We start from the raw sequence: 11,930 nt of genomic DNA, 5'->3' as shown, positions 1-11,930 counted from the left end.
TCCTGCTGATGCCTTTCGATTATTGTGCTTGATAGCAAAGTGGAAACTTCCTACTTAAAATCATCTGCCTGTTTTAAAAAAAATCATTAGAAAATGTTCTTAAATTTTGCTCGAGTTCTGCAGAGAGGTGTTCAAAATGGTTCCCTCCCTGTTTAGTTTCTCTTTTATAAGTTCATTACTGGCGGCTAGATGGCAGTCGAGGAAAGCTTTTTGTGGCTTTTTGTAGGGTTTTGCTTGCACTGTGCTTGCAAAGTTGCTTATGAATTGCTGAAGTCTCAACAGAATGGTTAATATTTCTGGTTTTCTACTTTGTTTATCATGCTGTTGAAATTCAGATTTCTTACACAATCTGACATCTGATTTTAAAGAATAAAGCAGCAGGCATTAGCTTCTTCTTGAGATACAGTGTGAAATAACTAACCTAATAATAATTTTTTGTCTACTTTCAATAAACCTAGGCAGAGCACAGAAAATGTTTCTAGGAAAATGTTTTCAAGAATAGTAAATCTTCATTTAGGACCATTATATCTAATAGTTAAACATAGCATATCTTGGTTTTTCAGAATAAAGTTCTCGTTGCATTTGTTGTCATGGCAGCCTTCTGTTACAGAGCTTGAAGGAAATAATGAAATACTTGTTGGATGTTGGCCTTAATTATCTTTATTGTGACTTGTAATTTACAGCATTTAAAATAACTGCCTATCCTATTTCTGATACCCTGCGGAGTTCTATCCTTTCTCTTCCCTGTGTGGTTTCTGCTTTTCTTATGACTGTTTACAGTGGGTTTTTCTCGTCAGCCCCGTGGTACTGTGTGTACCTCCCCGAGTCTTTATCTTCTGTTTTCTGCATTCACTCAGTAGCTGAGTTCTTATTTAATGTTGCCTTTTTGGAGACTTGACTCGAATTCTTAGCTCTCTGTTTCTCTCTTCTCTATCTGAGGTGTTGTTAAATGCTGGAAATAGCATTGGAAAAGCCCCTGGAAGTCTCCCTTTTCTCTACTGTCAGCCTTGAATCGTGTTTGACTTTTGCACTTAGCTGTTAGCTGCCCTCCAGATGACTGATTTACCCAGTTTGGTTCGTGATTGTTTTCAAAAGCTAAGTCCTTTTTTGCTTCGAGTACCTGAAAAGATACTTTGTTAGTTTCTGTGCTACTCTCAAACTTTTCACTTCCCTTGAGGTTTTTGGACAGATTCTTCTGTCGTTCTCTCCCTTTACCTATGCTTATCTTCTACTTGTTGAACTTTTTTTCTGTGGCCTTTTTCATCCTTTTTTTTTTTTTTTCCACTCCTCAATATCTTTTTTTAATGGGGAGTCCAAAATCTTTCAGTTTCAACATTTTGCCAGAAGACATGCAGCATCTGCAACTGCACAGAAAACGAATGTGAAAATGTCTGTGGAATTTCATACATAAAGGATAAAGCCCTTCTGGGTTTTATTTGCAAAAGAATGTTTGAAATAAGAAACAGTGCCCTTTTAGTATAGTGTAAGACTTGTAATACACTTTGCTATAGAAACATGAATCACTTTCAGATGCAAAATAATAGAATTTCTTATCATTTTTAATATTGAAGCACAGAAAATCATATAAACACAGTGCATTTTATTCTTCCCAAATTATGCCAACTCACTGCAATGATCCCTACTTTCAGTCAGATGAATGAATGCATGTAGACAATAAGAGGCATTCTCTTTTGGAAGTTCAACCACCTATTGATTGCAGTGTTCAAATCTCACATCAGAAGCCTCCAGCTGGGAGACCTGAACAGCTGCAGAGACACGACTACTAGCGAAAAAGTAGTAGTGTGTTTCATCTGGTGCCTTAATACTTTTCTGGTGTTAGCTGCAGTTCCTACAATATGAATAACCAAGACGAAGGTTTTAAATAGCTTTCTTTACATTAATGTAAGAGTTCTTTGTGTTTCTGCTGTACTGACAGGATTATTGATGGATTTTAAAACAAAAACATTTAGATACACCTTTGTATGTCATGACAGATAAGCAGTAGTATTATTACTAAAAGAAGTCTAGTGTATATTTTTATGTGTTTTCCAATATAGTTTTTGTTAGATTTCTGGAGTACTTGTGCTTCTGATGCATCACAGCCAAACCCTCCAGTTCAGAGAAAACAGAAGTGTATAAGGCAGTCTCAGTTTGAGAGTAGATATTTTTGATGTTCTAAGGAGCAATTGCTCAGAACCAGTTTACTGAAAACTGGAAATCAACTTGAGGTAAAGTTTGGCCATGAAGATTAACAGCTTTTGAAATAAGTAAAGTGTCTTTTAACTAATGGAAGTCATAAAAAAACCTTGATATCATAGTGGTCATTACTGATACTTGCCATAATACATTTCCATCAAAAAGAATACAGCATGATATTGTAAGCATAACTACAAGTCTGAAGTCTGTTTCTAACCTACTGATGCTTGTACAAAGTGATTAAAGTGTAACTAAAGAAAAAGAACGTGCTGTAATGTGTCATTTAACAGTGACCTGTAATTACTGCTGTGATGTTTAGGTAAACAGGTTTGAAAATATATGCTGCAAATAGCCTGCCTAGCATGTTTACCTTTTGTAGTATCCAACCAGATTTAATAGTAACGTTTTTACTAAAATAGATTACCTTAATGTCAGATAAAACTTGTATAAATGCATTGTCAGTCATATTATGTGAATACTAATGTCAAATCTAGGCATCCCAGAGGGCTATTTATATCTGGCTGGGGTAGGTGACGCATGGTGTTCTGATGCCAAAGTTTGAGCTTGTAGATATGCTTTCTACAGTTTCATTTTTCTTCCCACAGTGATCATATCTATCCCTTAATATTTTTGTTGCTTGAAGTTTTTAAGGAGTTGTTATCTTTTCTGTTAAATGATCTATGTGTGTTGCTAGCATGGGCTTTTTTTGAGCAAGAAAGTAAAAGATCAAAGAAATTGTGCATATAGGCTTAAAAATCAGGATGTAAAGCAAATAGAAGTGAAGAAATGTGTATTCACTTCGAGTAATCGCTATGCAATACTTAAACTGCATGTGAGCTTTTACTTCCATTTTCCACTGACTTTAGAAGCATGTGATTATTGTTGGAAGCAAGACCTAGCTCAGTAAATCACTTGCAAAAGTACTAGTTATTCTACGTTAGCAGCCTACTTTCTAAAGGTAGAATGAATGAATAAGGTCTGAGGTCTTGATTTGTGGAAAAAGGTGAACGCTTGTTTCTAATATTCACCAACAATTCATGACTATCTCAGTGCAATTGCTTTGCAAACAAGATAGCCTTGGCATGAAGGGAAGGGTACTGAATTGGTTTTTTGAGCTCAGACTCTTTTTGATTCTGTGAATATTCTCTGAAATTATTTGTTTATGGGTTGCTTATCTGGAATTGCTTTGTATTTTTGCACTAACCTCAATGCCTGACCTCTTCCTCTTTTTTTTTTGTATTCCAGTTTATTATATATTGTGTCATAAGCATGGTCCACATTTTATATGCTTAATAGGGAGCAAGTGTAGACATCTATCCTTCTAACCTAGGCACGTTGTAATTTATTTTCAGTTGCATTGTGTACTTCACTCAAGAAATGGGAAAGCTGAGAATCAGGCCTCTTGCCTAGGTCTCACTGTTAAGCTAAATTGGTCTTACGCTGGCAGACTGAAGAATACTGCTCTCTCAGTGGAAGAGAGAGCTTGAGATGTATATAGCGTAAGGAATTTGTAGGAACTGAACTTTTTAAATAAAAAAATATTTTGCTACTCTAGTTCATTATGATGGAAGTGAATTTATATTGAACTTTAAACTTGCTGAGCTTCAGCAAAAGTAGCTACTCTGCAGTACCCCAGTCTTCAAAGCATTGGTCTTAAGAGCTTAATATTGTTTTGCCCCTTGAGAAAGGGATTCTGAGCTCTGTGCATCTGACAAATTAGGCAAAATACCCAAGCTGTTGTAGGTGAGCTGTTGGCGGGTGTTTGATGAACCTTTGGTAGGATGTAGCACCTGGGGGCAATCACTACAGAAAGAATTTGCAAAACATTGATGTAAACTTGCTAAATGTGGTATAAATTGTTCACCAGCCTTACCCTTGTTTCTCTACTTGGCCTTTTCCCAGTTCCTTGTCCCATGTAAGTGTTCTCTGCTGTCAGGGTTCTCGGTTCTCACTTAACACTTTTCCTGCTCTATTGCAGTAGGAGAACAAAGCACAACTGCCTGTGCTCACTTGAAAACTTTTCGGGATGTAGAGCATGGAGACAGCATTGTGGTTTGACTTGGAATTTCGCAGTCCCAAATTTTATCTCTTTCTAGGTTGTGCTGTCTTGAAAACCTAGGGCTAAATCAGCCTTGTGAAGTTACATGCCCCTTTTAATATGCATTATTCTTTTCAACTCTACAAATAAAATAGGTTTCTTCTCTTACTGTAACTTTTAATTATTAATGAAACATAATATTTTGTGGGGTTGGAGGTGATGTGCTTCTGAAGAATTTTATTTGCAGTTCTGTATGAGCTCATTGCCCAGAATCACTTCATGATCATAATCACTGTTGAGCACATGTTATTAGTGATGGTACTGCCATGCAGTTAACTTATTATATAGTGTTAAGAATAACACTAAGAGTCTGTAAACACAGGTTTTATATATATTACTGTGTTGATGAAACACACACTTTATCTTACGGCTCTTTCAAGGGAACATTGCTGACATCTACTTTTATATATTAAGTTTCCCGAGTAGGTAGCACTAGGAAATACTCTGAGTTCACATCCCGTGCAGCTCTTACAAAGACTCCGTATTCACAGTTGTGTTTTCTAGCGTGGACTTGCCTCGGCGTGGTGCAGGAATGTATAATTGGGGAAGCATAATGAAATGTGCTGTTGACAGAAAAGTATGTTTGGCATCTCAATACTGACCTTCCCTGACATCATTTAGCCATCTGAACTTCTCATACAAAGACAGGAAAGTGGCTTATCTAGGTTTATTAAACGCTCTGACATGCTATGGTTTTATATTGTGCTTCTTTTAATGCTTTTGCACAGCAATAGTGAACGTTTTTGACTTTTTTACATGTTTGTGGCCACTGTTTGCAATTCATTCCTCAGGCTTGTTTAAGTTCCTGCAGTAGATAAATAATGCTTGTTCATACTAATTTGCAAGATGAAAGTGTGGCATAGAAACAATTTATGAACTGACAAACCAAAGCTGCCTTTCAAACACACCTACTTTTTGCAGAATTGTTTCAAAAATACATGTTGGTTAAAATCTTCTAATTCCTGGAAAAGTGTAGATTAATGGAAACAAAAGGAATTAAATGTACACAGGCAGTTTTTTCTCTCATGTGTTAAATCCACATTTCCTAATGGCTTCCATTTCTCTGTGAAGATTTGCCATAGTTGGTTGTTTTATTACTCACAGTGCCCCGATATGTAGGTTTCTTAAGGTTTTGCGTTGTTTTGTTTGATGCATGGTTCTTGTTTGTTTGTTTGTTTTTCCCCTGTAAATACTTAGAATACCATAGGAAAACAAATTAATTCAGGTAGGACTTTGAAATATAACAAAAGCAAGTGGGTCTGTCTTGCGTTTTCCAGCTTTCCTTTATATTGCTCATGTTTCACAAAGTGCATCTTAACTATTTTCATCTCATGCTCTCCCTCTCAAATCAATAAAGAACCTCACTTGCAGAAATGTAGAATGTTTAATGCTTTGCCACCAAAAAAAAATAAATCTTAAAATACACTTAAGTTTTTTCGCTGTTTGTAATAAATTTTGGTAGTCCTGTGTGAACACCGTTGAAGAACAGGTGGCAGAACAGCTTAGACAAATGCCTGTTAGTGTTTGTCCTTTTCACTCATACATCTCTGACAATAAGAATCTAATAAATATTACCCAGAAAAGGGATAGCTTTCCAAGTGAATATTGTTTTGCAGTGTATTGACAATCTGTATGCAAGTATTAATTTAATAATTTCATTATCACTTTATTATCCAGTGAGAAATAATTAGGAAAACCTTATTTTACTTAATATATGGTAAACTTTTTAAATATTAGTCCCATGAATCATCTTCAAGTGTAGCTGTTAAACCAAAGAGAAATCTGCATTTCTGCTCTCAGAAAAGAGGCAAGTGTTAAGCACCCCGCTCTGATCTCGGGTGTTCAAGCCATGGCTTCTATCTGTGGGATCTGGGAAGACACAGCTCAAGAGTTAGAGCTCACAGTTTCCTTAGAGCTACTTTTTGTTATAATCCCTTGGTATTAAGTTAATTTTCTTTGAATAATGAAGTAAAATGGGGTGTGAGTGCTCTGATCTAGTACTGCACTTCATTGCATGATGTGGCTTTTCGGTAACGTGGTGCCAGCAGCATCTGAGCACTCAATAAGCTGAATATTCTACAGCCTCAACCTCTTGAGTTTTTCCTACTGTTGACATTCTCAAAGGAAGAAGGGTCGGTTTGTTTTTAACACTGATGTGACTTACCCATACTGCAGGCCTTTTTCTTTAATATACCTGACTGACTGTATATAATATACATAATTTCATTTAGTACTACCACTTTATTGCATTCTTCTTGTGTTATCCACACACCCATGCAACATGACAGTTTTTTAGTCCCTCTAAAAACAGCTTTATATCAATCACAGTCATAAAGACGAAAAGCTGAGGAGTTTAGTGCTGATAGTGGCATATTTTAAGTTCTGTTGGCCCAGAAAATCAAGATAACATAGGCACCTCCCTCTTCCTTTCAATGATATTACAATAGCATGGTAGGAGCTAAAATAAGCTGATTTAACATCTTCTTGTCACAAAGCTGTTTTTGAATACTAAATGAGCAAATGAATTTAGTCTTAAAATGCTTCCAGTGAGGGAAAAGGCAATTAATTAATAGAAAAATCTTTGGGGTATTCCATAGACATCAGGTAGAAAAATGTTTTACTCCATCTTTGTTTTGTTTAGCACTGTTACTGTATTGTGTTACTAGAGGTGTGGTGGTTGTTGTCTGTATAGATGATCTCAAGAAGGGTTTATCTTGGGATCTAAAGTGAGGAGGCTGCCCATCATGTTGGATTATGTGTGCGGTACAAATGTATCAAAGCTCTGAAATAGCCTTTTTATGCTAGTAGGACAGACATCATGAAAGCAGCTGTATCTCACATTTTCTTTCTTGCAGGATATCTTGAATAATCTTGATTCATGTGATCTGGAAGATGATGATCTCATGCTTGATGTGGATCTGCCTGAGGACTCACCTCATGGCAAAGGTTGGTAAATTAGCCAAGCAATCTTATTGTGAAACTGCCTTGGGGTTTTAAGAGATATTGAGTCAGGTGGTTCTGACTTCTGCTTTAATAAACCAGCACACTCCAAATTATTTCTTCTTTAAGTAACAACTCTCTCTTTTCTGAATGGTAGGAAGTGTGATATTTCTGTTCCTCCAAATACAACTCTTGCTTTTAAGGAATTCCAAAGTTAGAAGTTTTGTTTCTGTAAGTTACTTGAGTAGAATTAATTTCAACCTCTTTAGTCAGTCCTTCAGTCTCGTGCTTCAGATTTATTTGAATAGGTTGGAAAAACATTTTTTCAGTTTTGGTGAATAACAATGTAATTATTTGGTTTTAAATTAGTGTTTTTGATAATAATTTGATTAATGAAATTAGTATATTTGATAATTATTTGTTATTAGGAGATGTTTGGTAGTATCTCCTAATATATTTTATGCAATTCAGGGGAACAGTAGCGTTAAAATTTAATATGTACTTTTTCAACTTGTGGTTTATATACTCTTCTTATCAGTGAGGCTGCTGGCAAACCTTTCACGGGAAGGTTGGTGGTACCTAAATCCCACTAATAAAAATCTAGTCTAGAATGACCTAAACAAGGCAAATGATTGCTATGCTTTCTCAAATCCCAGCCTGGAAAAATTTGAGACATTTGCTTTTGGTTGTTCCTGACCTACTCATGAGGATTGTCGTTGTCATGCGAATACTGGTATTGGCTTTACCTCCAAGCTCAGTGAAGGCTGATGGATCTTCAAATCCGCAGAAGCATTGAATGAGGGGCACTGTAATGCCCCCACATGTGCAAACAGGCACTGAAAGCAAAAAAGGCTTTCCCTGGTTTCTGTACTGTTGAGTTGAGTACGGAAATCGGCGGAAATTCAACTCTCTTGAGAACACGTTTGAGTTCTTTGGGTGAAGACTCCTGTGTATGTGTTAGACACGAAGCCAGATTAACAGTAAATAAATGAGTCTTCCATCTGTGCACAGGAGCAACACATCATGTTTTAACAGTATTTACCTATGAAGTGCAGTACTTAGGTTTTTAAATGTCAGAAGTTGTTTTCCAAAGTAATTGTGTGAAAGGTATTTATTGACAGTGGTGCTGCTGTTCAACTTTTCAGCCCAGATAGGTGAACAATTTTTATTTTTACCTTTTTAACTTTCCAGAATGGCCAACAATCCAAGCCTAGGGGATGTTCTTTCATTAAGGATAATTCTAAAAGCTAAAACAGTTTTAAAGGGTAGATCAATTTCTCATACGTTTCCTTGTTTATAAAACATATACTGCATCTGCATCAGTAATTCAACTGCGAATTATGACTTTAAAAACTATTAAAAATACAAGCATTTTAAAGGTGAATATTTGCCACAGGAACATAAAAAGTTAATGTTTCATTTAATCTAGACATGAATGAAATATGTTTTTTAATTCACTGCTTTCTTAATTGCATCAATATAATATATCTACTCCCACTTGTGCAGCAAAGTATCAATAATGCTTGTGTAGCTGAGACATGTTTTGTGACTGTGACAAGCTGCTATGCAAGATGCTGATTCAGGAGGAGAAACTTACTGTTTGAGATCAATATTAGCTAGTTACTGTTATTTCTGGCATTTCTTTAAAGTTGCGTTTCCATGTAGAATCAATGTGGTGTAAACTGCATGTCTCTGCTACAATTGCTTCTTATCTTGAAATAAGTGAATTTTTAGCAAAGAGAATCTGAAAAGAAGAATTCCACAGCCGCCTCCAGGCTTTCATTCAAGTAAATACGACCAACTGAAAAAGTGAAATTTAGTCTTGGTTAATATCCAGGTGTCTACTCAGTGTCTCAATTTCTCTTTCCAAAGCTGAAAATCATTGTAATAAAATTACTTATAAACTTATTGAGGGCTTGATTTGAATAGACCCACTTGAATTTTCGTGTGTTATGAGCTGTAGAAGGATGCTTCTGAAAGAAATCTGTTACTTAAGGTGAAGAAGCTCATTAAGTAATTTGTTTAATTCTTGAACTAAGTGATAAAAGCTGACTTGTGGATATGAGTATTTGTTATAACACTGTTTCTCAGCATGCTTTGCCAACGCTTTTCTCATAATTGCACGTGACTTGCCTGACGTCAGCCTCTTCAGACTTCCCAGGTCCTCAGAAACTCTCCTTGTTTCCCTTTGGAGCCTGGGATGCCGCTCGAGCGCTATTTATAGAAGCAGTTCTAGCTCAACAAGTACGCAGCGAGCCGGGATGGCAGCTTGAAATCCCAGGGTGACTCTGGGCTGCCTTCCCACGGCGGCGCGGGCTGGGAGCTGAGCTGGAAGGCAGGCAGGCCCGCTCACGGGCAGCTTGTGCGCAACCAGGGCCGAGTAGGCAGCCGAATCAAACAGGCTTCTCTTGTGCAGAGTTATTCTCCTAGCCAAGGATTGACAATGTGAGGAAAAACTCCTTGGGTAAGTGAAGGAGCAAGTGCAGCGGCAGAATAACAGTTTGTGACTTCTTTTTTCTTTTTTTTTTTTTTTCTCCCCCCCCAGCGTCCGGCTGCACGGGGAGCAGTTGTTTTGGCTCTCTTTCCAGTGTTTTACAAGCCGTTGCCAAATATAGCTTCTGTTCCCTTAGGAAGTTTGTGGGATCTGCTTTGGGCTGCAGAAGTTAGTGTTTTAAAGAGATTGTTTTGTTTGCTTGTTTGAACTCGTGCTTGTTGTCCAGATAAATCAAGGTTAAATGTCTCTTAAGTTGGAAAACAAGATGACTAAGATGACACATCTATATTTTAAGTAATGAAACTGTTCTGTTTTGGAATGGAGTGCTGGCCGTTTTCTAAAATGTCGTCTTTCCATGTTAGTGTGTTGTTTGAACTTTTTAAAGGCCTGAAGATACTCAAAATAAGGAAAATGTTATTTTTATATATTATTTTTTTTTTCTTCCCCATAGCTCTGCCCCTTCCAAATGATTTCCTACTGAAACTGGAAATACTGTTATGGCTAAATTCTGTAGTTCCTGCTACAGGTTACTCTTGTAACAAATGTATATTCTAGTAAAAGCGTGACATCATTACCAAGTTTGTTTGACCGTTCTTAAAAGACACTTTTTTTTTTTTTGATCGGTTGAAAAAATAAAACCCCACAGATTTTACACTGCATCTGTTACTAGCACATAGTAAGTATTTTATTTACAAGGTCATAGGAACAATTTTTTTTTATTATTTTATTTTTTTTTTTACTTTATGCTCTCTGCAGAGGAATGTGAAAATATGAGCCGTTATGATAGACAAGACAGAAATACTAGGCAACATCAGGAGGGATTCTGGAAAAGAACACCACAACAGCGGTGGAATGCGCAGGATCACTATCATCTTGGCCATACTGATCACTACATCCATGGTAAAAATGATTTGAACAGGTAAAGGACTTGCGTTTTTTTCTCCTAAACAATTACAATGCTGTCATGAGAAATCTGTTCTGGCACTGAAGGGTCTCAAGTGATGCTGAGTACAAAGCGTTTTCAGAATACCTCTATGTCTATAAATAGCATGCCAGGGTGGGAGCATCACTGAGATTTGTAACAATTTATTTTCAAAACTTTTGTTTCTGTTGTGGCTTTTAATCCAAGTATTTGTTACTTGTGTTTATATGATGTTCTAAATGCTTGACTGAATTACCCTATGTGCTCCATGGAAAAACATTGCGCTGTCTTATTACTTGCATTTTGTAAGTTTGGACAGCTTTTTACTTCCTAATTTGTTTTTAAATTAGATGTAAGCCTGTAGTTCTTATAGGCCATCTTGAATGCCAGAGGTTATAGAAAACCGATTTGGGGGTATGTAGTTGTTAGTCCATGAGAGATTTATGCAGGCATGAAGGATAGCCCAGTGTCTAAGTGAGATAGCATTGCCAGGTTTTGATTTATTTGTTTTCTGTTGTATGCCCCAGTATGTGAATATAGCCCTTGTTCCATAATGCTTTCTTTTTTACTAAATGATCTCTAGGTCTAGTTTGTCATTGTTGTGGTTTTTGTTGAATTTTTTTATCTTATTTTAATTTTTAGGGGATCAAACTACCTAGAATCTCCTGTTGGTCACTTTGAAAACTATGGAGCACCGAATTTTTACCAGGCTCCTCGACAGCTGATGGGCTTACCGGAAAATACTGTGATGCTTGATGAAATGACCCTTCGGCACATGGTCCAAGACTGCACAGCTGTAAAAACTCAGTTACTGAAACTGAAGACATTACTGCACCAGGTGAGCTATCTAAATGCAACAAAAGCTGTAAAGTATATTGAGGAGTGAGCCGAGGTGGGCTAGTGTTCTTTTTGGCTTTATTAGGCTTTTGCCATTTCCTTTATATGTTGAATTAGTGTTCGAGAAAGTGTATGCTTTTTATTGCTGTTTGCAGTAGTACTTTTGCTATTTTCAGCACTTTACTGACTGTGAAAAATATTAAATATTGTTATTCTGCTTCTCTGAGGAAATAACTCTAAATTAAAAAAGATTCGGTGGATGTGAAGACAAGCATTTATTTAATGAGATCCTAAAAAACGGAGAGTAAAAAAAAGATTATTAAAAAAATCTTAAAATTGATTCCATTGATGAAACTCGCGTTCAGCAAGTCAATGGTAATAGCTTTTTCTTAAGGTTTTGTTTGCCTCATTCTTGTCGAAACACATGGAAAAGATTAAAAGAA

The 11,930-nt window shown here is 36.5% G+C and overlaps 1 protein-coding gene across 1 annotated transcript in view; it reads left to right on the top strand.

Annotated features, from left to right (window-relative positions):
- CCSER2 (coiled-coil serine-rich protein 2) overlaps positions 1-11,488 on the top strand; it is a gene marked incomplete at its 3' end in the record, with an annotated part of 24,017 nt that extends 12,529 nt beyond the window's left edge. Inside the window, exons 3-5 of the mRNA XM_009867786.1 lie at positions 7,150-7,240; positions 10,485-10,647; positions 11,293-11,488. Of these exons, the coding sequence (XP_009866088.1) occupies positions 7,150-7,240; positions 10,485-10,647; positions 11,293-11,488 (450 nt within the window). The remainder of the gene's footprint in view (positions 1-7,149; positions 7,241-10,484; positions 10,648-11,292) is intronic.
- Positions 11,489-11,930: the final 442 nt, after the last annotated feature.

Source organism: Apaloderma vittatum, unplaced genomic scaffold, assembly GCF_000703405.1.
Source record: "Apaloderma vittatum isolate BGI_N311 unplaced genomic scaffold, ASM70340v1 scaffold3334, whole genome shotgun sequence".
In the NCBI taxonomy this organism is placed as follows: Eukaryota; Metazoa; Chordata; class Aves; order Trogoniformes; family Trogonidae; genus Apaloderma; species Apaloderma vittatum.
The sequence above is the reverse complement of the archived record's forward strand: the minus strand, read 5'-3'. Positions and strand labels throughout refer to the sequence as shown.